Source organism: Chiloscyllium plagiosum, unplaced genomic scaffold (genome assembly GCF_037043375.1).
Source record: "Chiloscyllium plagiosum isolate Xiang-an unplaced genomic scaffold, Cpla_swu_hap1 HiC_scaffold_26, whole genome shotgun sequence".
Taxonomy (NCBI): Eukaryota; Metazoa; Chordata; class Chondrichthyes; order Orectolobiformes; family Hemiscylliidae; genus Chiloscyllium; species Chiloscyllium plagiosum.
The window spans coordinates 3,710,363-3,737,122 of NW_028270164.1; the positions used below are offsets into that span (position 1 = coordinate 3,710,363).

The following is a 26,760-nucleotide window of genomic DNA, read 5'->3' on the forward strand; positions in this document are numbered from 1 at the left end:
CACAGTATTCTAAATAGGGCCTAACTGGAGCTTTATAAAGTCTCAGCACATCTCTGCTTTTACATTCCAACCCTCTTGAGATAGATGACAACATTACATTTGCAGACTCAACCTGCAAGTCAACCTTTAGAGAGACCTGGACTAGCACTTCCAGATCCCTTTGTACTTTGGCTTTATGAATTTTCTCACTGCTTAGAAAATAGTCCATACCTGTATTCTTTTTTCCAAAGTGCAAGACCTCGCATTTGCTCACATTGAATTTCATCAGCCATTTCGTGGGCCACACTCCTAAATTGTCTAAATCTTTCTGCAGCCTCCCCACCACCGCAGAACTACCTGCCTGGTCCGCCTAACTTCGTACCATCAGTGAACTTCACCAGAATGCCCCCAGTCCCCTTTTCCAGATCATTAATATATAAAGTGAACAGCTGAGGCCCCACCACTGAACCCAGCAGGACACCACTTGTCACTGGCTGCCATTCCGAAAAAGAACCTTTTATCCCACCTCTCTGCCTTCTGTCAGACAGCCAATCCTCAATCCTTATAGAACCCGTACAGTGTGGAAACAGTCCCCTTCCACCCAACAAGTCCACACCATCCCTCTGAACAGCAACCCACTCCCCTACCTCATATTTACCCCTAACTAATGCACCTAACCTACACATTCCTGAACACTATGGGCAATTTAGCATGGCCAATTCACCTAACCTGCACATCTTGGACTGTGGGAGGAAACTGGAGGACCCAAAAGAAACCCATGCAGACATGGGAGAATGTGCAAAGTCCACACAGATAGTTGCCAGAGGCTGGAATCGAACCTGGATTCCTGGCACAGTGAGGCAGCAATGCTAACTACTGAGCCACCATGCCACCCGATCTGTTGCAACAAAATCAGGTTTTGGGATTTGGAGTTTGATGTAATCATATCGGTTCGGCCAGTTAATAGAAAAATACTTGTCTGTCAAAACTTGTGTATATCTGCCCCTCAAGAGATTGGGGACTTAAATTATAAGGGGTTATCATAGCTGTATTGTAGCCTATCCAGTCTGGTATTGACCTTGTACAAAATTCCACATTTTTCTTAACATGTTTGGGGTGGCTCAGTGGTTAGCACTGGTTCAATTCCTGCTTTGGGCGACTGTCTGTGTGAAGCTCGCATATTCTTCCCGTGTGTGTGTGTGTGTGTGTGTGTGTGTGTGTGTCCGTCCTCCGGGTGCTCTGGTTTCCTCCCACAATCCAAAGATGTGCAGGTTGGGTGAAGGGCTTTTACCCGAAACATCGATTTTCCTGCTCAGATGCTGCCTGACCTGCTGTGCTTTTCCAGCACCACTGTAATCTAGACTCTGATCTCCAGCATCTCCAATCCTCACTTTCACCTACTTCAACTTATCAGATCAGCTCCAATTCCTACTGCGTCTTTCACCAAACTAATTTGAAATATTTCCTCCTTCACCATTTGAATCAAACTCCTGCCCGGTTACCAGCACATGGGAGCACCTTTACTGCAGATGGCAGCTTTTGAAGTTAACAGCCAGCCACAGCCTTCTCCCAGGCAGTTACACGATAAATGGCCTTGCCAGTGACAGCCCCACATCTCATGGACAAATTCAAAACGATGTTCAAATCTGGCCAACAGTCAAAATTGATGTCCACTAAATTTGCAAATGATAATTCAGGAGTATTTTGTATGCTGAATATTTACGAAGCATGGGGTCCCACGATAGGGAAGGAACATTTGCCATTCATTACAGGTCTGAAATCTGGCCAGAGCCATCTGCCTGTTCCCACCAACACCTTCCCCACCCCCGGCTCAGCTGCTTGAGGAAGTTAGCCAAGGGACAGATTATTATAAAATACAGTTTCTTCACTTGATGGAAACCATGGAAAGATTTCTGGTGCCCTCCACCACCTCATTCTGCCTGTCAGCCGCGAAAGTTATCAGTAACCAGCTGGTGCTAGTGAGCACGTGCTGCTGTTTAAAATTCTGAATGTTGACTGCCAGTGAACAGAATGCGTATTTACTGTATCATCAGTTTTGTGTTTGACTGTAGGCTGCAACAAGCTAGCACTGAGTAATCTTGTTACCTTTTGCAAAGAGATATATTAATGGCTTTAACTCAGTCCTGCAAAGGGTTCAAGGTGCTGGACATCCTTAATCTAAACGGTTCATTGATATTTCAAGCTGAACATTTTTTCCTTTGTTCATACAAGATTCATTCTACATAGGGCACTAATTTAAAAAAAAAACGTAGCCAAGCCTTAACCATTCAAATGTGATGGTTTTTCACCAAAACTTAGTATAGATAAGTTCTAGAATTAATGTGAATATTAGGGATGTTGATGTGACAGACACTGATTGCACAATATGTGATTATCCAGGCTTTGAAATACATCCAGATTTCACTGACTCTGACCTTTCAGAAGCAGAAGTACTCTAATAGTTGTGGTGTGAGAAGAATGGGATTGCATCCAAGTTTCAGTCTCTAAAGTGCTGGTTTTTTTTCGCAAGGCCATTAGCTTTTGGTAACTGCAGTAATCTGGAAAGAATGTGAATTCTGCATTTTATGTATCCTGACTAAAGGAACACATTATTTGTTTTGCAGGGAGAGGGATTGAGGGCAGCAGCTGAGAAAGAGTGAGCTCCAGGATTCAGTAAATACAGTGCTAAAATATGGCAGCCTTTTCCTTAATTAAAATTATTTTGAACCTTTATGATTGTGGTACACTGTGTCCACAGTTTGAATTTGTATGAAGTTGCCAGTTTATTGTGATAAATAATTTTGATTATGACCTGAAAATCATAATGAGATTCCTTTAAAAAAAATCTCTATCCTGTATTGCTGTCTTTTCCACTAATGTGAACTGTAACTTGCTGTTTTTTCTTGATTTCCTGAGTATTGTGTAAAGCTCAAAAATAATTGTGCTCAGTCAAAAGGAATTTATACTCTATTGCTTGCTGTTCTGTGGCATTGCACTTGAGTCAATGTCCAAGTGTTGTCTTTGTGAAGCAGATAAGGATTAGACGATAGGTGAACACTTGAAATAGGGTCCGTAGAAGTTGGAACATAAGATTATAAGTGGGTCATTCAGAGTCTTCCATGCTGAAGGAAGATGATTGTAGTGATAATGTCATAAAAAGCAGAAAATGTTGCAAAAAAAAATCCTCAGCGGGGCAGGCAGCGTTTACAGAGAGAGAAAAACAGTGTTAATGTAAATAGAGCTGTATGAAAGATTATTGATCTAAAATATCAACTCTGTTTTACTTCAAAAGCTGCCTGATGTGTTCGGTATTTCCATATATTCTGGTTGTTAACCACGCTATTGTATTCTCCACATTTCTGTTAACTACAAGCATTTAAATTGTAGGAATAAATTACTGCAGGTGCTGGAATCTGTACTGAAAACAACAGATGCTAAAGTTACAATGGGTCAGACAGTATCCATGGAGAGAGAGCAAGCTAACATTTCAAGTCTAGATGGCTCTTCATTAGAGCTGAAGTGAAGTGTCAAGGGGACAGCATTTATGCTATAATTTATTTTTTGGTGGGGGGGGGGGGGGGTGGAATGGGGTTAGTGGGTGTAGGGTGCTGATCGAGAAAAGACCTTGATAGTTCAGATTAAATGATCAGGATGTGAGCGTGGCAGAACAATGGTGTGTCTCCTGCCAGACTTGCAAGGACAGACAGTCCCACTGGGATTTTCTTTTGGGGGGGTGGGGGAGGGAGGGGTTGAGAACATGATAACAAAATAAGAGGAGGAAGAAATGGGAGCTGGTTCACAATTTAAAGGTGTTGAACTCAATATCGAGTCCAGAAGGAACTGGGACAGTGGGATGGAGTCCTTGACGGACATGGGGTGTGACGAGCTGTAGTGAAGGTAGCTAAAGGAGTCATTGGCTTTGTAATGAATGGCAGTGAATAGTTTATTCCCCAAAATGGAGGCAGAGAGGCCAAGGATTGGAAGGCATGTATTGGAAATGGGCAATGTGGAAGTTATAGAGAGGTTGGTATTGGACGCAAAATGAATGAAGTTTTCAAGGTCCTCAGAGTGTGAAGTGGCACTGAAGCCGTTGCCAATGTACAGTGAAAAGTGCTGTAGGGGGTCAGTGAAAGACTGAAGCAAGGATTGTTCCACATACCCCATAACAAAGAAGGCACAACTTGGACCCATGCAGGTGTCCACAGCCACTGCTTTGACTTTGGAGAAGTGAGATGAACTAAAGGAGAAATTGCTCAATGAGAGAACAAGCTCAACTAAGTGGAGGAGAGTGGTGATAAATGGGGATTTTTCAGGCCTCTGCTCATGAAGAAGCTGAGAGCTCTCAGACTGTCCAGGTGGAGAAGGGAGGTACAGAGGGATTGGGCATTCATTGTGAACATGAGGCAGTTAAGGCCAGAGAACTGGAAATTGTCAATATGGTGGAGGGCATCAGAGGAATCACAAATGGAGTCAAGGTAGGAGGGAATGAGCTCAGTGGGGCAGTGAATCGCAGTGCAAGCTGGAAGAACAACATCTAATTTTCTGACTAGGCACTTTAGAACCTTGGTTATTTTCAGCGTTTGAATTGTATTGCTCTGGATAGACAACAGCAAATGGATGTCTTGTTAGAAAAGCAGAGTGGGGTATTCTGTGTATATTCATGCACTGTACTGACATAATGTTTAATGGTAAACACACTGGGAGAACGAGGGACAATCACCAAATATGGTGAATGGAAAACCCATGGACACAGAACTTTGGTTTGTAACCTCATGTTATTGCTCACTGACTAAGAAGAGTGAAGTATGAGCAGGTGTGAAACAAGTGTGACATTCGATCCTGTGGATTTCTGCTGAGTATATCAGGCTGAAATTGTTCTTGGTGACTACACATTCATGTATAGCTAGCTTAAGGGGCTTGAATTACATCAATCCCCAGTTAAAGCAATAACGTTTCCTGAAAATTGGGCTGCAGTGCTGTTGAATATACGTTGCAGGTGATCATCATATAATCACAGAATCATTACAACAAAAGGTGACCATTGGACCCATTGTGTTTCTTCTGGCCCTCTGAAGAAAAACTCCATACATTGCTACACCCCTTCCTCCTTCCTAGATATTTAAAAATGTGGAAAGAATTTATACCAAAGGAGAGACTATTATGTTTGCACCAACCCGATAGTTAGCCTCCCAGCCCAACTATATTTTCTATCACTTGGTCCATACCCTTGGAGGACTTTAGGTGGATGACCAGACACCTTTTAAATCTGATTAGGGTGTCTGCATCTACTGCTTTTTCAGAGTTCCAGACCCCTGCCACCTTTGTTTCTTCTCTCATCCTTCTACCAATCACTTTGAATCTGTGAACCCTCTTGTCTCTTGACCCCTCTGCTAACTAAAATAGGTTCTTCCCATTGACTCTTATCAAGACCCTCTCAACCTTTGCACCTCAATTAGGTCTCCCCTTGGACTCCCGTGTTTTGAGGAGTACTACACAAGCTTTCTAATCTTTTCTCTCTGCTGCGATTTTCTAGTCCTTGGAATATCCTTATAAACCTCTGTACATGATCTCATGCAATTATATCTCTTCTGAAATGATGGGACCAGAACTCCATATGATACTCAAGTTGTGATGATTTACACAGTTCCAGAATAACCTCCCTGCTCTCATGTTCTTTGCTTCAGCTAATAAAGGAAAGGATTCTATGCACTGCCTAAATCATTTTGTTGACCTGACCTATCTTCAGGAATCTGAAGACATACACTTCAAGGTCCTTCAATTCCCTTCAAGCTTGCATTTCTCCTGGATTAATTTGATTTGCCATTTTTCTGCCCAACTGACCTGTCCATTGGTATCTCCTTGGAGTCTGCAGCTTCCCTCCTCACTAATAACTACACAGTTATTTTTCTGCCATCTGCGATTTTCAAATCAATTATATATATTCTAGAAACTCAAGGACCTAACTTTAAGCCCTGGGGAGCCCTAGTGGAAACAGCTTTCCAGTCGCAAAAACACTTCTTCTGTTTCCTACAACTGAGCCAATTTGATACATTCAGCTTGATGCATTCTCTTAAATCCCATGGATTTTTATTTTAACCAATCTGCCATGTGGAACTTTAGCAGATGCAGTTGTGTGAAATGACATTCTTCTGAAATGTTGAGGAATACAAGGCAAAAGGTAACACCTTTTCCTTTTTTTTTTCTCTTGTCTTTCCCCCTTCGATCCACTTATCCTATAATGTGAAAATGTGATTAAACTTTCTAGTGGTATAATTTGAGATTGATAAATTAATTTCTCAGGTATCTTTATCTCCATGTTCTTCACCTAGGAATTAACTTGTTAGTCCTTGCTATTGCTAATTGCATAGATGTGGTAAGCCATTTTATCTTGCTTCATTGTAGAGCACAATATTGTGATCTTAGTTTTTCAGAAACCCCACTTAACAATAGTTTGACAGTGACCTAGGAGAGTCAGTTAGTCCTGAGGAGGTTGACTTTAAAACGCAAAATAAGGTGGGCAATGTTTGTCATGTACTGAATTAAAGCAGGTGAAACGTAATATTGCAAGGCAATACAAGTACCGTGTTAATGTTGAAGTAGCTATAAAGGAAGTTAGGAGAAATCTAAAAGATGTAATTAATTCTCGAGAACCAAAATCAATAGCAATAAAATTTTTAAGTAGGTAGATCATAAGCCAGAGGAGCAGAAGTAAGCCATTTGGCCTCTGAAGTCTCCTGTGCCATTTATTGAGTTCATGGCTTTGATTTGATTTTGATTTAAATTATTATTGTCATATGTACCTAGGTACAGTGAAAAATTTTGTTTTGTGTGCAGTGCAGTCAGATTGTACCATTCACAGTCATAGAACAGAGCGAAGAATATAATGTTATAGCTGCAGAGGTGTACAAAGAATGAGATCAACATTTTAAAATTTGAGAGGTCCATGCTAACCTGATACTCAGCAATTCCATTTTCCTGCCGTTACTGCATGACCCTGGATTCCTTTACTGATTAAAAATCTGTCTATCTTAGCGTCAACAGCTGTCTGCAGTAAAGAAGTCCACAGATTCACTAGCCTGTTAAAGAAAAACATCTTTGTTTGTTTCAAATGGATGACCCCTTAGTCTGAGGTTGTGCCCTCTAGTCCTAGATTCTGTCACAAAGGGAAATAACCCCTCTGCATCTGCCTTGTCAAGCCCCTCGGAGGTTTTTTATGTTTCAATAATGACTCCTCATTCTACAAAACACCAATGAGTATAGCCCAACCTACTTAATCTTTCCTGGTTGGAAAATTCCTCTGTCCAGAAGCAATTGTTTGGACTGCGTGTAACAGCAGTCGTTGAAACGTTTGGTGCTGAAAAAGCACAGCAGGTCAGGCAGCATCCGAGAAGCAGGAGGATCGACGTTTTGGGCATAAACCCTTCACCAAGAACAATGAGGGGCATATGCCTGAAACACCGATTCTCCTGCTGCTCGAATGCTGCTTGACCTGCTGTGCTTTTCCAGCACCACGCCTTTTGACTCTGACCTCCAGAACCTGCAGTCCTCATTTTTCCTTGCCTGTAATGGCAATCTTCCTTTCCTTGGATAAAGCGACTGAAACTGTTCACATTATTCCAGTTGTCATTTGACTAATACCTTATATCAAGTTAGCAAGACTTGCCTACTTTTGTACTCTATTCCGTTTGAGACAAAGGCCAGCAGTCCATTTGTCGCCTTTGTTTTCTGGTGCACTTACATGGTAATGTTGATGATTTGTGCACGCAAACCCCCAAATCTGTCTGTGCTGCAACTTCCAATAGACTTTCCCTACCTAAATAAAATCCAGCTCTTCCATTCTTGGAAAATTACTGCTAGTGATTTCACTATCTCCATAGCTACTTCCTTTTGAAATCTAAGATGTAACTCATTAGGTCCAGGAAATTAACTTTTAGCCCCAGAATTTTTATCTAGTGGTAGTTATTGTGTTTAATTCCTCCGACTCCATCCATCCTTTGCTTTGCTAAGTCTGCATCTTGTTCCCCATCCTGGTCCACTCCACCCTAATGAGTTTCAGCCCAAGGTATTTAATGCGCCAGGTCACTGGTCTCAGCATGGTTCAAGTGAGGTCTGACCAGAATGGTTCGCTTCTTTCCCAGTGTTGATACCAGTACCTCATGAATTGAAATACATACCTCCCACATTAATCTTTAAATGTTGCGTTTAACTCCTTGGATTTATTTACCTGTGCCAGTTTGCTGATGGCTCATTAGTCATAGTCATAGAGATGTACAGCATGGAAACAGACCCTTCGGTCCAACCCGTCCATGGCGACCAGATATCCCAACCCAATGTAGTCCCACCTGCCAGCACCCGGCCCATATACCTCCAAACTCTTCCTATTCATATACCCGTTCAGATGCCTTTTAAATGTTGCAATTGTACCAGCTTCCACTTCCTCTGGCAGCTCATTCCATACCCATACCACCTTCTGTGTGAAAATGTTGCCCCTTGGGTCTCTCTTATCTTTCCCCTCTCACCCTAAACCTATGTCCTCTAGTTCTGGACTCCCCCACCCCAGGGAAAAGACTTTACCTATTTACCCTATCCATGCCCCTCATAATTTTGTAGATCTCTATAAGGTCACCCCTCAGCCTCCGACGCTCCAGGGAAAACAGCCCCAGCCTGTTCAGCCTCTCCCTATAACTCAAATCTTCCAACCCTGGCAACATCCTTGTAAATCTTTTCTGAACCCTTTCAAGTTTCACAACATCTTTCCGATAGGAAGGAGACCAGAATTACACGCAATATTCCAGAAGTGGCCTAACCAATGTTCTGTATAGCCGCAACATGACCTCCCAACTCCTGTACTCAGTTCACTGACCAATAAAGGAAAGCACAACAAACTCCTCCTTCACTATCCTGTCTACCTGCAATTCCACTTTCAAGGCACTATGAATTTCTTGGAGATTCCACTTTTTAATTTAACTCCTAGTTACTATAGTTTATCTAGTAGCATGCCAGTCATAGGAAATCAGACTATGATGGTCCAAATAACCTTGTCCAGAGCTGTCGTCTTCTGTGTCCAATATCACCTCTTGCATTAAGCTGCAGACTGCAGTCGTCTTGAATATCAGATCTATGTGGCATCTATTCACATTTCATTAGAGCTTTTGGCACCCAAATACACACCAGTCATTTGAAACGTGATTCCAGTTTTTAAGATCTCTAATGCTGACACTATATGCTTGTGAAGTGAACTTGTATAGACCTGTGCCTGCTGATTGAATGGTATTTCTTGATTAATATAACCAAAAATCTGCTTTGTTAAACTGCACTGGCATTTAACCCAATTTAAACATATATAAAAACTTAGTCTCTCAAATTCTCGTGTGCAAACCTCTCACTGACAGAGTACAGGCTATCTGAGGATTAAAGGTTAATGGTCTTTCATTTCCGAACTATATCTGTACTCCTCACCTTAGGTCAGTCAAAAATATCAACAAAGCTCAATATATTAGCCACAAGCGAAGTGTTTTAATGATGGTACAAAATTAATTACAAAACAAATTAAATGTTAAATAAATCAAAAAAGGAATTTAATAAAGTACCATGTCAAATGTTACTACGCAAAATAGGAGCTCATAGTGTCAGAGGTAACATGTCAGTATGGATACAAGATTGGTTGGCTATAAGGAAGCAGAGCAGGGATAAGTAGTTCATTTTTGGGTTAGCCAGCGGTAAATAATGGAGTGCCAGGCAAGACTGCTGGGACCTTAACCATTTGTAATCTGTATCAGTGACTTGAATGTCGGACTGAAAATAAGGGAGCTAAATTTGCCGCTAGCACAAAGTTAGTGAGAAAGTAAATAAGCTTGTTCACTTTTGTAGCAAAGATAGCATAGCAGTATTCAATTTAAATGGCAGTAGATTACAGAAGTCCAAGGAGTCTGGGTGGCCTGCTGCATGTACCACAAAGGTAGATTGCAGGTGCAGCAAGACAAATGGAATATTTGCATTTATTGCAAAGCAAGTGGAATATGAGGTAGGAAATTCTTGTTGAGACCATATCTCATGTACTGTGTACAATTGAGGAAATCTCTTCCATGGAAAATGTGGAGACTGTATCATTGTATTTATTCCATGCTACAGTAGATTTTGATTGGTGAGGGGCAGACAGGAGCGTGGAGTTGACCGCATAGCTAGGTCATCTGTGATCTGTATGAACAGCTGGGCTGAATGGCTGCCTACTGTTCCCAAATCCTTTTGTTTGTTGATGTACTGTATGTTCTCAACGGGACTTTTCAGAACTTATTTTTGCAGTAGAATTATTCATGTGTACATCATAATAATTTAGTTAATACCCTATAAACATCTCGGAATGCTAACAATTAGATCATTCCTATGTTGTTACTGATCCTGCCTCTACATAATAGGCAGAGGAAAGCATAAAGCCTAAGGTTTAGATTTGCAATTGTACAGAATAGATTTGATACAACCTTGGAATTTATTCCCCATCACAGGTGGCTCAGATGAAAATGGGAAAAGCCGTAGACTGGATGAATACTTGGGCAAAAAGACAAAGAAAAAGAAGAAAAAGAAACATCGGGAAGGTGAACGACCGAGACGACTAAAAATGTACAACAAAGAGGTGCAGACGACCTGTGCAGGAATCACTAACATTGACCTGGACACTTTGGGGCACGGTTCCTTGGATGAATCGAGTGTAATCAACAAATCCTCTGTAGAACATAATGAACAGCTTGACAGATTGGATCTGAAAATGAGCCATTGTGCCATCCCCTCAGGTGCACAGTTACCATACTTATCTCACAGAGACCACTGTGTACGTAAGGGACTCTTACGGACAGGTTCCTCTAAATTTGCCCACTTCATTCACGTGGAGCATCAACCAAATGGTGGTGCACCAGTGCTCCATGCCTACATGGATGAACTCTCGTTTTTGTCTCCTATGGAGATGGAGAGGTTTGCTGAGGAATTTCTTGCTTTGACTTTCAGTGAAAATGAAAAGAGTGCGGCTCATTATGTAATGGCTATTGTACATGGAGCCGCAGCTTACCTGCCAGACTTTCTAGATTATTTTGCTTTCAACTTCCCCAACACTCCTGTGAAAATGGAAATATTGGGGAAGAAGGATATAGAAACTACAACCATCTCGAACTTTCGTGCTCAGGTAAGAATTTGTTTCCTACACTTTCTGGTTATTTATAGTTCATTCTTTAAAATATAAATGAAAAGAAAGGGCTTGGGAATTGATAGTTGGAAATCCAGAATGTGCCCTGCATGCTAACAGAATTGTTCTGAAAAGAAGTGGGTGCGGAAGCGGTTCACTGGGATGTTGCCTGGCTGGAATGTTTCGGGTGTGAAGAGAGACCGGAGAGCTTGGGCTTGTTTTCCTTTGAGCAAAGAAGGCTGAAGATGACTTGGTTTAGCTGTTCAAAATTGAGGTATACAAATAGACAAAACTTTGCTCCTTCGAGGGATCAAGAACAAGGAGGCATAGATTTAAAATAAGGAGCAGGAGATTTAGAGACGATTATTAAAGGATTTCTTTTCACCCAGAGGGTGATGGCTATCTGGAACTCAGTCTGAAAGGCTTGTAGCTGGAGGAACTATCAAGACACTTACGAGCACTTTGTTACTATTTCTGGAGCTTTCCTATTACTGGCCGCTCAGCACGTCTTTCAACCCAGACTATTTTGGAGACTGCTAAGCTAATGGCACGGTGGCACAGTGGTTAGCACTGCTGCCTCACAGCGCCAAAGACCTGGGTTCAATTCCCGCTTCAGGCAACTGTCTGCGTGGAGTTTGCACATTCTCACCATGTCTGCGTGGGTTTCCTCCGGGTGCTCCGGTTTCCTCCCACAGTCCAAAAATGTGCAGGTTAGGTGAATTGGCCATGCTAAATTGCCCGTAGTGTTAGGTGAAAGGGTAAATGTAGAGGAATGGGTATGGGTGGGCTGCTCTTCAGAGGGTCAGTGTGGACTTGTTGGCCCGAAGGGCCTGTTTCCACACTCAGTAATCTAATCTAATCTAAACTTGTACCCTTACCTTTTTTCTCTCAATAAAACCTCTTCATCAGGATGGTTCTGTCTTTCTGTGATACTAATTTGTTTCACTAGACAATAGTTTTTTTTCCCTAATGCACTGTACTGTTCAGTGATGTAATCACTTCATTAAAATGTATATAAATACATTTCTAGACACCCTATCGCTACACATGGAATACAAATATAAAAGTAAAATTGTCTTCACTTCTGAAATATAAATAGCAATCAAATTTAAAACCATCCATTATTTCATGCACTTTTAGAATTTGTTTCCAAAAAACACACAAATCTTCATAGAATTAATACACCTGATGGGCTGAATGGCTTATCTCGGTGTTATAAATGTTATGTAAATCCTTGTAAATTAGTTACACCCGGGATACTTCATCCAGTGCATTTGCATGTCTGTCTGCATGTCCCTGTGTCAATGGTATCTAAATATTGAGTAACTCAGGCGTTTCTCAAGTGAGCAACTATTGTCAGATTGTCAGGATAATTTTGTTGAAACTAAAGTACTAACTTGGATTGAAAGTTGGTTGGCTGACAGGCAACAAAGAGTAGTGATAAACGGCTCCATTTCGGAATGGCAGACAGTGACCAGTGGGGTACCGCAGGGATCCGTGCTGGGACCACAGCTTTTTACAATATATATTGATGATATAGAAGATGGTATTAGTAATAACATTAGCAAATGTGCTGATGATACTAAGCTGGGTGGCAGGGTGAAATGTGAGGAGGATGTTAGGAGGATTATAGGGTGACCTAGACAGGTTAGGTGAGTGGTCAGATGCATGGCAGATGCAGTTTAATGTGGATAAATGTATGGTTATCCACTTTGGTGGCAAGAACAGGAAGGCAGATTACTACCTAAATGGAATCAATTTAGGTAAAGGGACAGTACAAAGAGATCTGGGTGTTCTTGTACACCAGTCAATGAAGGCAAGCATGCAGGTACAGCAGGTAGTGAAGAAGGCTAATAGCATGCTGGCCTTCATAACAAGAGGGATTGAGTATAGAAGCAAAGAGGTTCTTCTGCAGTTGTACAGGTCCCTGGAGAGATCACACCTGGAGTATTGTGTGCAGTTCTGGTCTCCAAATTTGAGGAAAGACATTCTGCTATTGAGGGAGTGCAGCGTAGGTTCACAAGGCCAATTCCTGGAATGGTGGGACTACCTTGCGCTGAAAGATTGGAGCGACTGAGCTTGTATACCCTTGAGTTTAGAAGACTGAGAGGGGATCTGATTGAGACATATAAGATTATGAAAGGATTGGAGACTCTGGAGGCAGGAAGCATGTTTCAGCTGATGGGTGAGTGCCGAACCAGAGGACACAGCTTAAAAATACGGGGTAGACCATTTAGGGCAGAGATGAGGAGAAACTTCTTCACCCAGAGAGTGGTGGCTGTGTGGAATGCTCTGTTCCAGAGGGCAGTGGAGGCCCAGTCTCTGGATTCATTTAAGAAAGAGTTGGATAGAGCTCTCAAGGATAGTGGAATCAAGGGTTATGGATATAAGGCAGGAACAGGATACTGATTGAGGATGATCAGCCATGATCATATTGAATGGTGGTGCAGGCTCAAAGGGCAGAATGGCCTACTCCTGCACCTATTGTCTATTGTCTAATGAGAGGCCTTGACCAAGGTTTCACCTCATTCTGAGCCTGCAAGCTTGTGAAACAAAATGAACAAATTTGATTTTACTAGTTTTGGTCCCAGTATTGCAATTCTGAAGAAGGATCACTAGACATTAAGCAATGACTGTGCTTTTTCTCCACAGATGCTGCCAGACCTACTGAGTTTCTCCAGCAATTTCTTTTTTTGGTTTGGATTTCGACCATCCATAGTTCTTTGGTTTTGTTGGACATAAGGAGCCTCGGCTTAATGTCTCATCCAAAAGATAGCATTTCTGATGGTGCAGGTCAGGAGATTCAACCTTGAGGAGCACTCAAACAGAAAACCTTCTGACTCGGGTGAAAGTGCTCCTAACTGATTCAGTCAGGCAATAGTGGTATAATGGTGATGCTGTTGGATCAGTAGTCCAGAGGCCCATGTTAATGCTATCAAGACATGGGTTCAAATCCCAGCATAGCAGCTGTTGGAATTTAAGTTTGTTTAATAAGTCATGACAATAGAACAAGTCTCAGTAATGATGCCATGATAACCAATATTTACCACATTTTTAAAAAAACTATTTAATTAATGGCCATCAGGAAAGAAATCTGTCATCATTGGGTGGCTCAGTGGTTAGTACTGCTGCTTCACAGCACCTGCGTCCCAGGTTCAATTCTCACCTCTGGTGACTGCCTGTGTGGAGTTTGCACATTCTCCCCGTGTCTGTGTGGGTTTCCTCCCACAGTCCAAAGATGTGCGGGTCAGGTGAATTCGCCATGCTAAATTGCCCATAGTGTTAGGTGCATTAGTCAGAGGGAAATGGGTCTGGGTGGGTTACTCTACGGAGGGTGAGTGTAGACTTGTTGGGCCGAAGAGCCTGTTTCCACACTGTACGGAATTTAATCTAATCTAATTACTTGATGTGACTCTGGCCTACTGCGATGTGGTTGATTCCTAACTGCCCTCTGCAAAGCAAGCTACTCAGTCCAAAGGAGGTAAATGCTGACTCTGCTTGCGATTCTCTCATCCATAGAAAAAATACACATCAGTAAAGCGTTTGATAAGGTAGGCTGATGGAGAAAGTGAAGTGCATGGCATCCAGATAGTACTAGCTAGATGGATGAAGAACTGGCTGGGCAACAGGAGGCAGTAGTAGTGGAAGGGAGTTTCTCAAAATGGAGACCTGTGACTAGTGGAGTCCCACATCACTGTTGTTTGTGATATACATAAATGATCTGGAGGAAAGTATAGGTGGTCTGATTAGCAAGTTTGCAGATGATGGAGTAGCAGATAATGAAGAGGACTGTCAGAGAATGCAGCAGATGGAATTCAGTCCCGTCAAAATCGAGGTGATGAATTTTGGAAGATCCAATTCAAGAGTGAACTATACAGTAAATGGAAAAATCCTGGGGAAACATGTACAGAGAGATCTGGGTGTTCAGGTCCATTGTACCCTGAAGGTGGCAACACCAGTCGATAGAGTAGTCAAGAAGCATATGGCATGCTTTCCTTCAACAGACGGGGTATTGAGTACAAGAGTAGGCAGGTCATGTTACAGTTAGAAGATTTTGGTTCGGCTGCGTTTGGAATACTGCGTACAGTTCTGGTTACCATATTACCAAAAGGTTGTGGATGCTTTTGGAGAGGGTGCAGAAGAAATTCACCAGGCTGTTGCCTGGTATAGAGGGCACTAGCTATGAAGAGAGGTTGAGTAGGTTAGGATATTGTCATTAGAAAGACTGAGGTGTTGAGGGGGGACCTGACTGAGGTCTCCAAAATCATGAGAGGTGTAGACAGGCTGGATAGCGAGAAGCTTTTTTTCCCAGGGCGGGGGACTCAATTACTAGGGGTCATGAGTTCAAAGTGAGAGGGGAAATATTTTGGGGAGATACGTGTGGCAAGTTCTTTATGCAGAGGGTGGTGTGTGCCTGGAACGTGTTGCCAGCAGAAGTGGCAGAGGCGGGCACAATAGCATCATTTAAGATGTATCTAGACAGATACATGAATGAGCAGGGAGCAGCGGAATGCAGACCCTCAGAAAATAGGCAACAGTTTAGATAGAGGATCTGGATTGGCGCAGGCTTGGAGGGTCGAAAGGCCTGATCCTGTGCTGTTAACTTTCTTTATTCTTTGTACACAATGATGTCCTGACTCTTGTTTATCCCTCTGTTAACAACACACAAGTATATTATACAATCATCACATTGCTGTTTGTAGGAATTTATGCTCAAGTTGATTGCATTACACAGTGGCACTCCTTCAACAGTACTTTGGTTGTGAAGCATTTTAGGATTTCCTCAGGTTGTGAAAGTGGCTATATGAATACAAGCCTTTTATATGTTCTTTCCTGGTATTTAGATGTGGTTTGCAATATGAATGTCTTAGAGCTAATTATTGCCACTTAATTCTACAGTTCAGTGAAATTGGGTGTAATATTTCACTTCAATTGAATGGAAAAATATCTGCTGACCTCCATTTAATGCAATATTCTGTCAATGTCCACCTATCTAGTAGTTGTGTGGTTAAGATGTTGATTGTAATCATATTTTGCAAATTAAAACTTCCTCCTGTTTGTAGTACCTGATAGCACAAGCAAGCTTACCTGCTGAAAGTCAATGTTTAACATGATGTGATCTGTAAAACTGAAACATGTGGATAAACTGTTCTGCTCAGCTGTATAATCCATCTGTTTCCAGGCTTGTAACACCTTTGTTTGTTCTGAGCTTACACTTGTTTATAATCTTATTTTGTTGCACAATACTCTGAAACATCCTCTATGACCTTGAAATAACAGACCTTGAAATGAAAGTGGCATAGAGGAAAAGTTTGGGATTAAAAACACTTTTTTAAAATCTGTAGTATTGGTGTATTGAAAAACATTTGGAGGTCTTATGAGAGACTGGTGGTTGGGTATTATTTCCCCTTATTGCAGAAATTCTGCATCCCAAAAGTGGAGGCTCAACTGCTGATGTATGGGTTAGTACATGATAGAGCATTGAGACAGGATGGTGGAGGAATTATGGAGTTTATTAATCTTTCCTTGAATCACAGAATCGTTATGGCATCGAAGGTGGCCACTCAACCAATCATGTCCATGCTGACTCTCTGACCGTTATTCTCACGCCATTTACCCAGGACCCAACACGTTGTTTCTGTTCAAATAATCATCTCATTAGCTGTTGAATGTCTGGATTGAACCTGTCTCCATCATGCTTCTGGACAGTCCATTCCAAACCCTAGCTACCAGAGTGGAGCATGAACCAACAGCCTTCTGACTTGAGGTGAAAATGCTACCAAATAATGAACAGTGCACGCTCAGTCGCAGCTGACACACCAATATCAAAATATGTTTTAAAAATGAGGGGGTGCCTTTACTGAGCAAGCACTGCAGCACACAAGTACCGTTACCTGTTTAACAGACCTTGAAATGAAAGTGGCATAGAGGAAAAGGAAAGCTCAGTGCCTTACTGCAGGGGTCTGTCATGACGGAAGTTGCAAGGAATATGAACTTCTGTGCACACTGGCCCTTTGTTAGAAACACTGATGGCTTGTTCGAATACAGTCATGGCTTTTCAGAAGATTCAATAAAGCGTCTGTGTTCATTTTAGAATTTAACCTAATGGGTTCCTTTGTAGGAGCTGCTCCAGGATTAGTACTGCTCCTGAATAAATGAGGAAGCTGGAAGAATGCCAGGGAGACTGAGTAAGCAAGTGGTTATAAATATTTGCTGGAAGTCTCACGTAGAGGCTGTAACTCAGCTGTCTGACTGTGTCCTCGGGTGACGCTGTTCCTGATTCAGGACAGTGTGTCTTGGCAGTACTTGGATGTTTGAAAAGAAAAACAGCTTCTAGTTGTTTGAACATTCCTGCCTTATCCCTTAAGCAAACTTGTTCTAGTGGAGATGTTAATTGATTTGATAATTCATTTAATTTATTATGCACAGAACACTCATGTAGTTTCACATTACAGAAAGAGATCTTTTGGCCCATCATACCCAATCAGTCGTTAAGCACCTATCTACTCTAGTCCCATTTCGCAGCACTTGTAGAAAAAAATCCAGCAGGATGTTTATTTGCTTCTGATATGTGTTTCCAGCATCTGCTGTCTTAACTCCTGAATCAATTAATTGCTCAAAATAATAGCATTTTCCAGTTATACTGGCTCTTATATCAACACCGAATTAGTATGTATCTTTAATGAGTTTTGTTTTAATTTGAGATGCAAACCAGTGTAAATTCAGCTGCCTTTTTGGTGCATTAAGTCTTTAGTAGAAGTACAACTACAGATCTGTATTAGAAAAGCATTCTGTCTGAAAATATGATGGGGGATGACTCTTGATTCATGCAGCATTTGAAATATTGATAATTATCCATTTTTGGATGAATTGAAATAACCTGTACGATCCGTACTGCTTTTATGGTTTTGGAATATCTCGCTATTCAAATGCTGCCATTTCAGGCTGTCAGAATGATAGTACTTATTGTTAGCAACTCCTAATCCATTATTAATTGCACATTGCAAATGGTTCCCTCAGGCTGATGCTGTTCTGAGGCAATTTTTACTCCATTATTAGTGACCTTGGAAGGGTTTATTTCATTATCTGAGATTTATTTGATTTAGAAGGATTTTCTTTTAAATAAATTGTTAAAAAAGTTAATGTATGAAACAAAAAGATTAAAAGATCACAATTATGCTGTTAATGAAGTGATTCAACTAGTTACACCCATGTCTCCCTGTTTGCTCAGGGATAGAACTACCATACTGCCTTTCAAGCCACCTTTACGTAACAACGCAAAATTTATTAAAGACAGCCCAGTTTAATCTGCAATAGACCATTATGCAGCATTGTTGGTCTTTGTCACAGAAATTAAATTCTGCTTTACAGTGCTGAAGTCTGGCATTTACTTCAAAGTAAGAAATGTTTGCAGACAATACTTTGCTCCCCCCCTTGCTCCTTGAAATGTTATTGAACAAAGCCAGCCAAAAATGCAGGCTAGTAAATGTTAACCAGTTAGATCTTTTGATGCATGGTTTCTTCCTCCTTCAGTTGGTAAATCACTGGTCACTTTTGACAACATTGCCTGTGACCTGTTTCGTCATCCTCTGTATAACATCAACAGAGCATAGGGACAGATGGCAACTTTTCAGGCCCTGGAGCCTGTTCTGTTTGTCAGTTAGATCATGGCAGATGTGTATTTCCTCTCCATTTGCCTGTCTCTGATACAGATCCCTTGGTACGCTTACCCAATAGAAATGTATCACTCACCCTTAAAATTAAAATTGTTTTCTGTAACCTTTGAAGGAAGAGATTTCCACAAAGAAAATTTCCACCAGCTAATTACTACTCTATTTCTCTCCTCGGCTTTCATTTTAAAATTTTGCACCTCTGTTTCTCTACCAGAGGTTGAATCCTTGTATCCACCTTATCTAATTTCTTTATCATTTTTGAAGACCTTAAGTTTATCACCATTCCACTGCCTGAACCCAATGGAACGCAAACCAATGCAATGCAGAGTTTAATCCTCTTAACCTATCACTCTTGTGAATCTTCCCTCACCCTCTCGTAAACCATAACATCCTTCCTGAGCTATGGTGCCCAGGACTGATCAATGTTGCAGATGAAGCAGACCAAAGCTCTTAAGCTAAACTCAATTAAATCATCATTCTTCTTTCTCCTCTTGTCACTGTCCCATAACAGTTCCTGGAATGTCATTTTTTAATTTCCTGAATTGATCAACTAAGAAGCTTTCTTGTAACATTCTCAAGTCTGTCTTCTGGAGTCCTTGTAAATTTGCTTTGGCTGGCTGTACTTTCAGCTGAATCCCATCAGGTCTGGCAACATCTGCAGAAGGAGAAGCAGAATTAAGATAGTGTTGTAGAGCAGGGAGATCTAGGAGTTCAGGTATATAATTATTTGAAGCTTTTTTTACAGAGATAAGATGGGTAAAAAGGCATTTACTATGCTTGCCTTCATTGCTCAGTCTTTTGAGTACAGGAGTTGGGAAGTTTTGCAGGACATTGGTAAGGCCTCTTTTGGAATACTGTGCCCTGTTCAGGTTGCCGTTAGAGCAAGGATATTACCAAGTTAGGATAAACACAGAGGAACCTCGATTATCCGAATGACACGGGCGGGGAGTATTTTGTTGGATAATCAAATGCCAGATAACAATTTAGCCAAGCATCTGGATCTTGCAGAATTTGGATAATCGAGGTTCCTCTGCACATGAATAGGGAAGGTTTGCAGCGATATGGACTAGGAACAGGCAGGTAGGACTAGTTTAGTTTGGAATTATATTCAGCATATACTGGTTGGACCAAAGGGTCTGTTTTGATGATGTATGACTCTGAGACCAGTGATTCTTCATTAAAATTTGGTAGAGTTTCCAGCACCTGCAATTCTTTGTTTTTATTTTTGTGTTTTCAGTTGATTTCGTGTGTTGGAATTTGCATCAATCATGAGCAGCCTTACCTTAAATACCCTGGTGCTATGGTTTGCTGCTGGGTAGAAACTCTGCAATGCAGTATTTATTTTATTCTTTCTTGGGGTATTAATATCACTGGCCAGGCCAGCAGTTGTTGCCCATCCCTGGATTGTTGTGGAGAAGATGGTGATGAGATGAGGGAATGCTACGCCATCAGAGATGTTGTATTTCAAATGAGATGTGAACTTTTTTGGATGTAAAAGATTCCATGGAACTGAATTATTGTGAAGATCAGAGCAGCAATTGTCCTTCAAATAATATTGCAAAAACAGATCCATAGAAGGTTATTCGGCCCATAGGTAGAGCTATTCAGTTTGCTCAGTCTCTCCTTTCTTCAAAACCTAGTAAAAGTATTTATTTATAAAGTTCTTTTTGAACCATAATTATTGAAGCTCCTTTCACTACCCTTTCAACACTGTGCAGATTTAGGGTGGTGTGGGTGGAGAGTAAATATTTTCTCATTGTTTCTGGTTCTTTTTCAGATGTTTTTAAATCTCTCTTCTGGCTACTGACTTTTCATGACTAGAAACCTGTATTCTTTAACCTATAAATACACTGCATGGTTTTGAACACTACAATTAAATCTATCCTTAAACTTCTTTGCTCTGAGACCAAATCCAACTTCAATATTCTTGCCATGTAACTGAAATTCTTCATAATTGGTTGCATTATAGCAAACCTCCTGTGCACCCTCTTCAAAATCTTCATTTTTCATACACCAGAATTATAGAGTCATAGAGATGTACAGCACGGAACCAGACCCTTCGGTCCAACTTGTCCATGCCCAACCCAATTCTAGTCCCACCTGCCAGCACCTGGCCCATATCCCTCCAAACCCATCCTATTCATATACCCATGCAGATGCCTTTTAAATGCTGCAATTGTACCAGCCTCCACCACTTCCTCTGGCAGTTCATTTCATACATGCACCATCCTCTGTGTGAAAAAGTTGCCCCTTTGGGCTCTTTCATATCTTTCTCATCTCACCCTAAACCTAGGCCCTCTAGTTCTGAACTCCCCCACCCCAGGGAAAAGACTTTGTCCATTTATCCTATCCATGCCCTCTAGCTGATGCCTAACCAGTGATTCATAAAGATTTAATATAATTTCCTTGCTTTTGTACTCTATTCATAAAAGCAGCGATCACGTGTTGTTTATTAGACTCCTTAATTTGTACTGCCATTATCAAAGTTTTGTATATATACTCTCCAAGGTGTCTGTACTCAAATTCTTGTCACTTTTTTTGTCAGGTCTTGCTGCATGTCCAATGGCTGCAGTGTTTTTTAAATTGCAAGTGACTAAGCTTAAAATCTTAACTGGTGGTAAAACGTGTTTGGACATCAAGGTTGTAAATGTTACTATCAAGAGTCATTCTGCATGGAAGAGGCCCTTTGGGTCTGTGCTGACCTATCTACACTAATCCCATTTTCCAGCAGTTAACCCATAGTCTTGAATGTTACACCATTTCAAGTGCCCATCCAAGTAGTTTTTAAAAGTTTTGTAAGGTACCATCCTAGGCAGTGCATTCCAGATTCCTGCCGTCCTCTGGGTGTTATAAATAGAATTTGATGCTGGCCCACATAAGATATTAGGACAGATGACCAAAGGTTTCATCAAAGTGACAGGTTTTAAATAGTAATGAAAGTGAAGGCAGGGGGAAGAGAGAATTCCAGTGCTTGGGGACCAGCCAGTCACTGTTGATGGAGCAAAGGGTCCACAGAGGAAGAGAGAAGGCCATGGAGAAATTAGAACACAGAATCATTTTAAACTCATGGTATTACCAGACCAGAAGGGAGCTCAGTGAGTACAGGAGTAATGTATGCAGCAGACAGCTGAAGCTGTACTGTAAAGTGAGGAATTGATATTGATGGATGTTTACAGACTGAAACTTAATCACAGTGCTCCAAATGTTCTGAGTAACAATTTGCAACAGACTAAATATAAACTGTAAAGTGTACGAAAAGCAGATAATTTGAATGCATTGTCATGTGATGATCTGAGGGTTCTAATGGTGATGGGATATTGGCACAGATTAAGGCCCTTTATGTGACTGGGTGGGAGTGACTAACAAATGTACTGTTGCTATTGAACCAAAATCATGCAAACATTTTCCTGTGATTCAAGTCAGTTGTTTTTCCTCAGTCTGGGTTTCTTATGTTGGATTTCTTCCAGCTTGAGTTGTTTTTGAACTCTTTCCTGTGAGGTTGATGAAAATATCACTTAAAATTCAGAGTTGAAAAGGTTAAGCGCTTTAAATGTTCGTTTTTTTGAGTAAAACCTTTGAAGTAAGATTCTTCCTCACTGAGGCATGTAACTGCTGGTGTGTTTTTTTGCTTCTGACCAGTGTTGTAAGTTGGAATGTAATGGACAGCTGTGTGTGGGAGTTTGTGTCTAAGGAAATCCAACTTCTCCTTTCTGTTGTCCTTGAATGTGATAACAAATGCCAAACTGTGTTGTGTCCTATGAAAGGGAGTCAAAATCTGTTGTCAAGGATGAGAAGAAACACTGGAAATAAAAGCGAAAGAGGAATATACATCTAAACAGTGTTTAAAAAAATCAGAAGGCAGCCAAAGGAAGCAGTCCCATTTGGACAGCACCTTTCATAGGGTCAGCCAGCCCAAAAAGAGGCCATTTGCCCAAAAGAGAGCTTTGAAAAAGCTGCCAAGTAGTTCCACGCTCTTGCTTCTTCCACCAGCCCTCCAAATATTTCTCTCTGAAATGTATCTCTATAATTTCTCCTTGAAAGACATTATTGAATGTGCTGCTGTCCCAGAACCCCCTCAGACTGCGTTCCAGAGCATAACATTGTTGGAGCAGCCAATAAATTACATTGTAAAATTGAGTCACTGATCTGAGGGCAAATGTGACAATTGCTTTTGTGCTCAGCTAGATCCCAGAAACCGCAAAAGAAATGAGCAACTTCTGTTAGCTGAGGAATTAATTTGGAGTAAACACCAGGAGAATTCCCTAAGCCTCTTCAAGTAGTTATATAATATTTTTTAATGTGCAAAGGTTCTTGAAAAGACATGGTATTCTCTCAATGCATCACTGAAGTGGCAGCATAGATCATGTAACTGAAAGGACAACCTTAACTGTTTTTGACCGTGAACTATAAAATGGGCAAAGATACTGCTTTAAACCAAAGAAATTGTACAAGAAAACGTGACAGTTTAAAAAACGGTTGCTGGAACTCATTGAGTTGTATCAACAATATCTTATTCAAGTAGTGCATAGGGACATTGTTGCCTAAGGACAGTCCTCTTAATTCAGGACCAGTTCTGTGCATGTGTTTGTTCAAGGATTGGTCAGTATCAAACTTTGTGAGATATTTTCTAATTAGCCTATTTGCAGATGTAATTACCCACCTCTGGAACAGTTGGGGCTTGAACCTGCCTCCTGGTACAGAGGTAGTTTGACTACCAATGCACCACAAGAGCCCTAAAAACTGGTTCCTGGAAAAGTGGTCACAGCTTTACATTTGAACAATACCTGTACTGGAGAAAAACACAGCCTCTGAAGGAAAAAGTACATAAATCATCCCCCTCTATCATCCCCATATTAATAACTAACAGAAAATTTCCTGGTAGCTGTTCTCACTTACCATTTACTTGTAAACACCTCTCTGCAGTCTTCCTTGTTGAAAGAAAAAAGAGTAAACCCACCTTCAGAGACACTTAAAGGGTGAATCTTCAAACAGTGAGTGAAAAATTGAGAATTGATGTATTCACAACTTCATTAGAGAGTCAAAAGGACCTGAAGGAAAACAATTCCTGTTTTCAGAGCCTGTATATTGGACTGGTGCAACATTGACTGTTTTGTTCCTTCCCCATCTAAATACTTCTGTTTCGTCTTGTCTCTTTGAGTGTCTGTATGTGGATGAGAATTTTAAAAACTTTTAAATCAGCAATTCATGTTTCTTTCTTGTGTTTAAAAACATTTTGATGGACCTGACAAGAACATAGCTTCTGCTGCGAGCAGACTGAGGTTTCCCATTTTTGCCTGAAGGACTTTTGCTTGTAGCTTTTATTGTGTGTCAGGCTATACTCTTAAGTCAAGGGCAACTGTAAGAGTAAATAAAGTTTGTATCAGTTTTATAACACAGCCATGCATTTTTACACTGTCTTGTTAATAAACAAACTGCGTATTGGGGCATTGTGGTTTTAATCTGAATCCTTGTGAAAGACATCCATTTCCGGCCAACTGAGCTTAATATAACCAAGACTAAAAGTTGAAGACTTTATTCAGCTCCTAGAACCATTTGCTTTGAACAGAAAGGAAGTATGAGGTGATGTCAATCCAGTGTGCACGGCTGCTTCATGACTTGATAATCGACTGCAAAGTATTCACTTGATCTTTGTTAATTGTGCTACATCTGACTCTACTTGTGTAATCACACACCAGGCTAAAAATAAATACATTACCTTCCATAATTGACACGAGAAAACATTCATTGGGTTGTCCTAGTTCTTTGTAATGTAGCACACCTTCATTTATCATAACTGTTCCCAGCAGCTGGCAGGCCAACATGATATTTAACAGCTGTGTCCCGGGCTGCAGCAACATTGCCAGTATGTCATTTGTGTATTAATCAGGTTTGTCTGTGGGTTAACTACTGAAATGAAATTAATACTCTACCATTAATGACTCAATCAACAAGTGCTAAACCATTCTATCACCAAATTTGAAAAGATTGGGAAGGAACTAGAATGTATTGGGTGGGCCCTGTAACAAAACTATTAAAGTGACCTCACCTGAAATGTAAATGTATTCCCTTTCAAGTTCATACTAACTGTCAATGCATTCTCACTCAACACTTCAGTTTCTGATTTCGAGTTAATTACTTTGGATAAATTCATCTGCTTCGCCTCTCGTGTATTCAGGTCTTACTCAGCACATTTGACCACATAATCTGACTGAGTATGGTACTGAATGAGCACTAAACTGTCACATTCTCTATCGGTGAATGTTGATGGATGGCATCGATCTCCATAATAGCTGAGTTGGGATTGTAGAGGACGGTAGGCAAGATTGGATCTTGAGAGCTTGTGAATTGGGAAGAGAATACATTGTTGGCAGTACTCTGGCTGTGATAAGAGACCAGAAAGAAACACACATTGCTGGAAAAGCTCGGCAGGTTGGGCAGCATCTGCACAGAGAAATCAGAGTTAACGTTCCAGAACTGAGGCAGGGTCACTCGACTTGAAACATTAATTGTTCTCTGCACAGATGCTGTCCAACCTGCGGAGCTTTTCCAGCAATTTGGTCTTTTTTGATTTACAGCATCTGCAGTACTTTCAGTTTTTATTTAAACAAGAATGCAACTTGGTGAGGATATTTTCATTCGCTGAGCTGGAAACAAGGGAGAAAGTATGAGGGGAGGTGTATGGAGTTGGGCAATGAGGGACAATACTAGAGGATTACAATCTTGGATAGATTTGGAACCTTGGTCAGGGATGTCCAATTGTTCAGGGTGAAATGGAATAAGTAGACCAAGCAACCCCCTCAAGCCGACTGCACTATTTTCCTTGATTTGACAAAACTCATGCCTCAGCCTTGAATAGACTCAAGAATGAAGTACCCACAAGCTTGGTGTGTGGGGAATTCCAAAGTTCCACAACATTGTGACCCTGCGTAGGAATATGTGAATCAGGAGCAGACGCAAGCCTTTCAGCCCCTCTAGCCTGCTCAGCAATTCAAGAAGATCATAGGTAATCGTACTCTGGTTTCAACTCCACAGTCCCATTTACTCCAACAGGCAGGCAAGAATCTTGTTAGTCAAGAATCTATTTAAGTCTACCTAAAAATTATTCACTCAGCCTGCCTCCATGGCTCTCTACAGAACAGAATTCCAAAGGCTTATTTTTAAACTGACACTAAATTTCTGTTGTTTTCACAATAGAAGCTGCTTTCCAACTTCCACCCCTCAACATCTTACTGATTTCAATAAGATCACTTGGTGGATGCAGACAGTTGTGGGCATGTTCTTAGTCAGAGGTTTCACGCACATGTTTGGAAACCACTGTTGCACTTAAGCTTAGGAGGTTCATGCAGCAGGGGAAAACTCCACCACCAGAGCCAGCTTATCTGACCTTTCTTCATAGGATATCTCTTGTTCCCACCCGCCCCATCCCAATCCAGAAATCAGTTAAGTATATCTTCTCTGTACTGCTGCTAATATATTAAAATGAATGCTGGAAATCTGGCGAAACTCACCAGGTCTGGCAATGTCTCTGAAGAGAAAAGATTAGTGACTCAAACCCTGTATGACTCCTCTTCAGAACTATTATCCTCAGCTCATTGAATCCCTACAGTGTGGAAGCAGGCCATTCGGCCTATTGCATCCACACTGACCCTGTGAAGAGCATCCCATTCCCCAGTCCCTGCATCCCATGCTAACCCGTCTAGCCTGCACATCCCTGAACACTATGGAGCAATTTAGCATAGCCAATTCACCTGACCTGCACATCTTTGGTCTGTGGGGAGGGAGCAAAAGTACCCAGAGGATTCCCATGCAGATTACTGGGAGAACTTGCAAACTCAACACAGACAGTCACCCAAGAGTGGAATCAAACTCTGGAACCTAGTGCTGTGAGGGCAGCAGTGCCACCATGCCATCCTTAAATGTAATTCAAACTCCATA

The 26,760-nt window shown here is 41.2% G+C and overlaps 1 protein-coding gene across 1 annotated transcript in view; it reads left to right on the forward strand.

Annotated features, from left to right (window-relative positions):
• The window catches only part of LOC122563026 (lysine-specific demethylase 9-like), a 73,105-nt gene that overhangs the window by 10,727 nt on the left and 35,618 nt on the right, over nt 1–26,760 (forward strand). Inside the window, exon 2 of the mRNA XM_043716339.2 lies at nt 10,482–11,152. Within this exon, the coding sequence (XP_043572274.2) occupies nt 10,482–11,152 (671 nt within the window). The remainder of the gene's footprint in view (nt 1–10,481; nt 11,153–26,760) is intronic.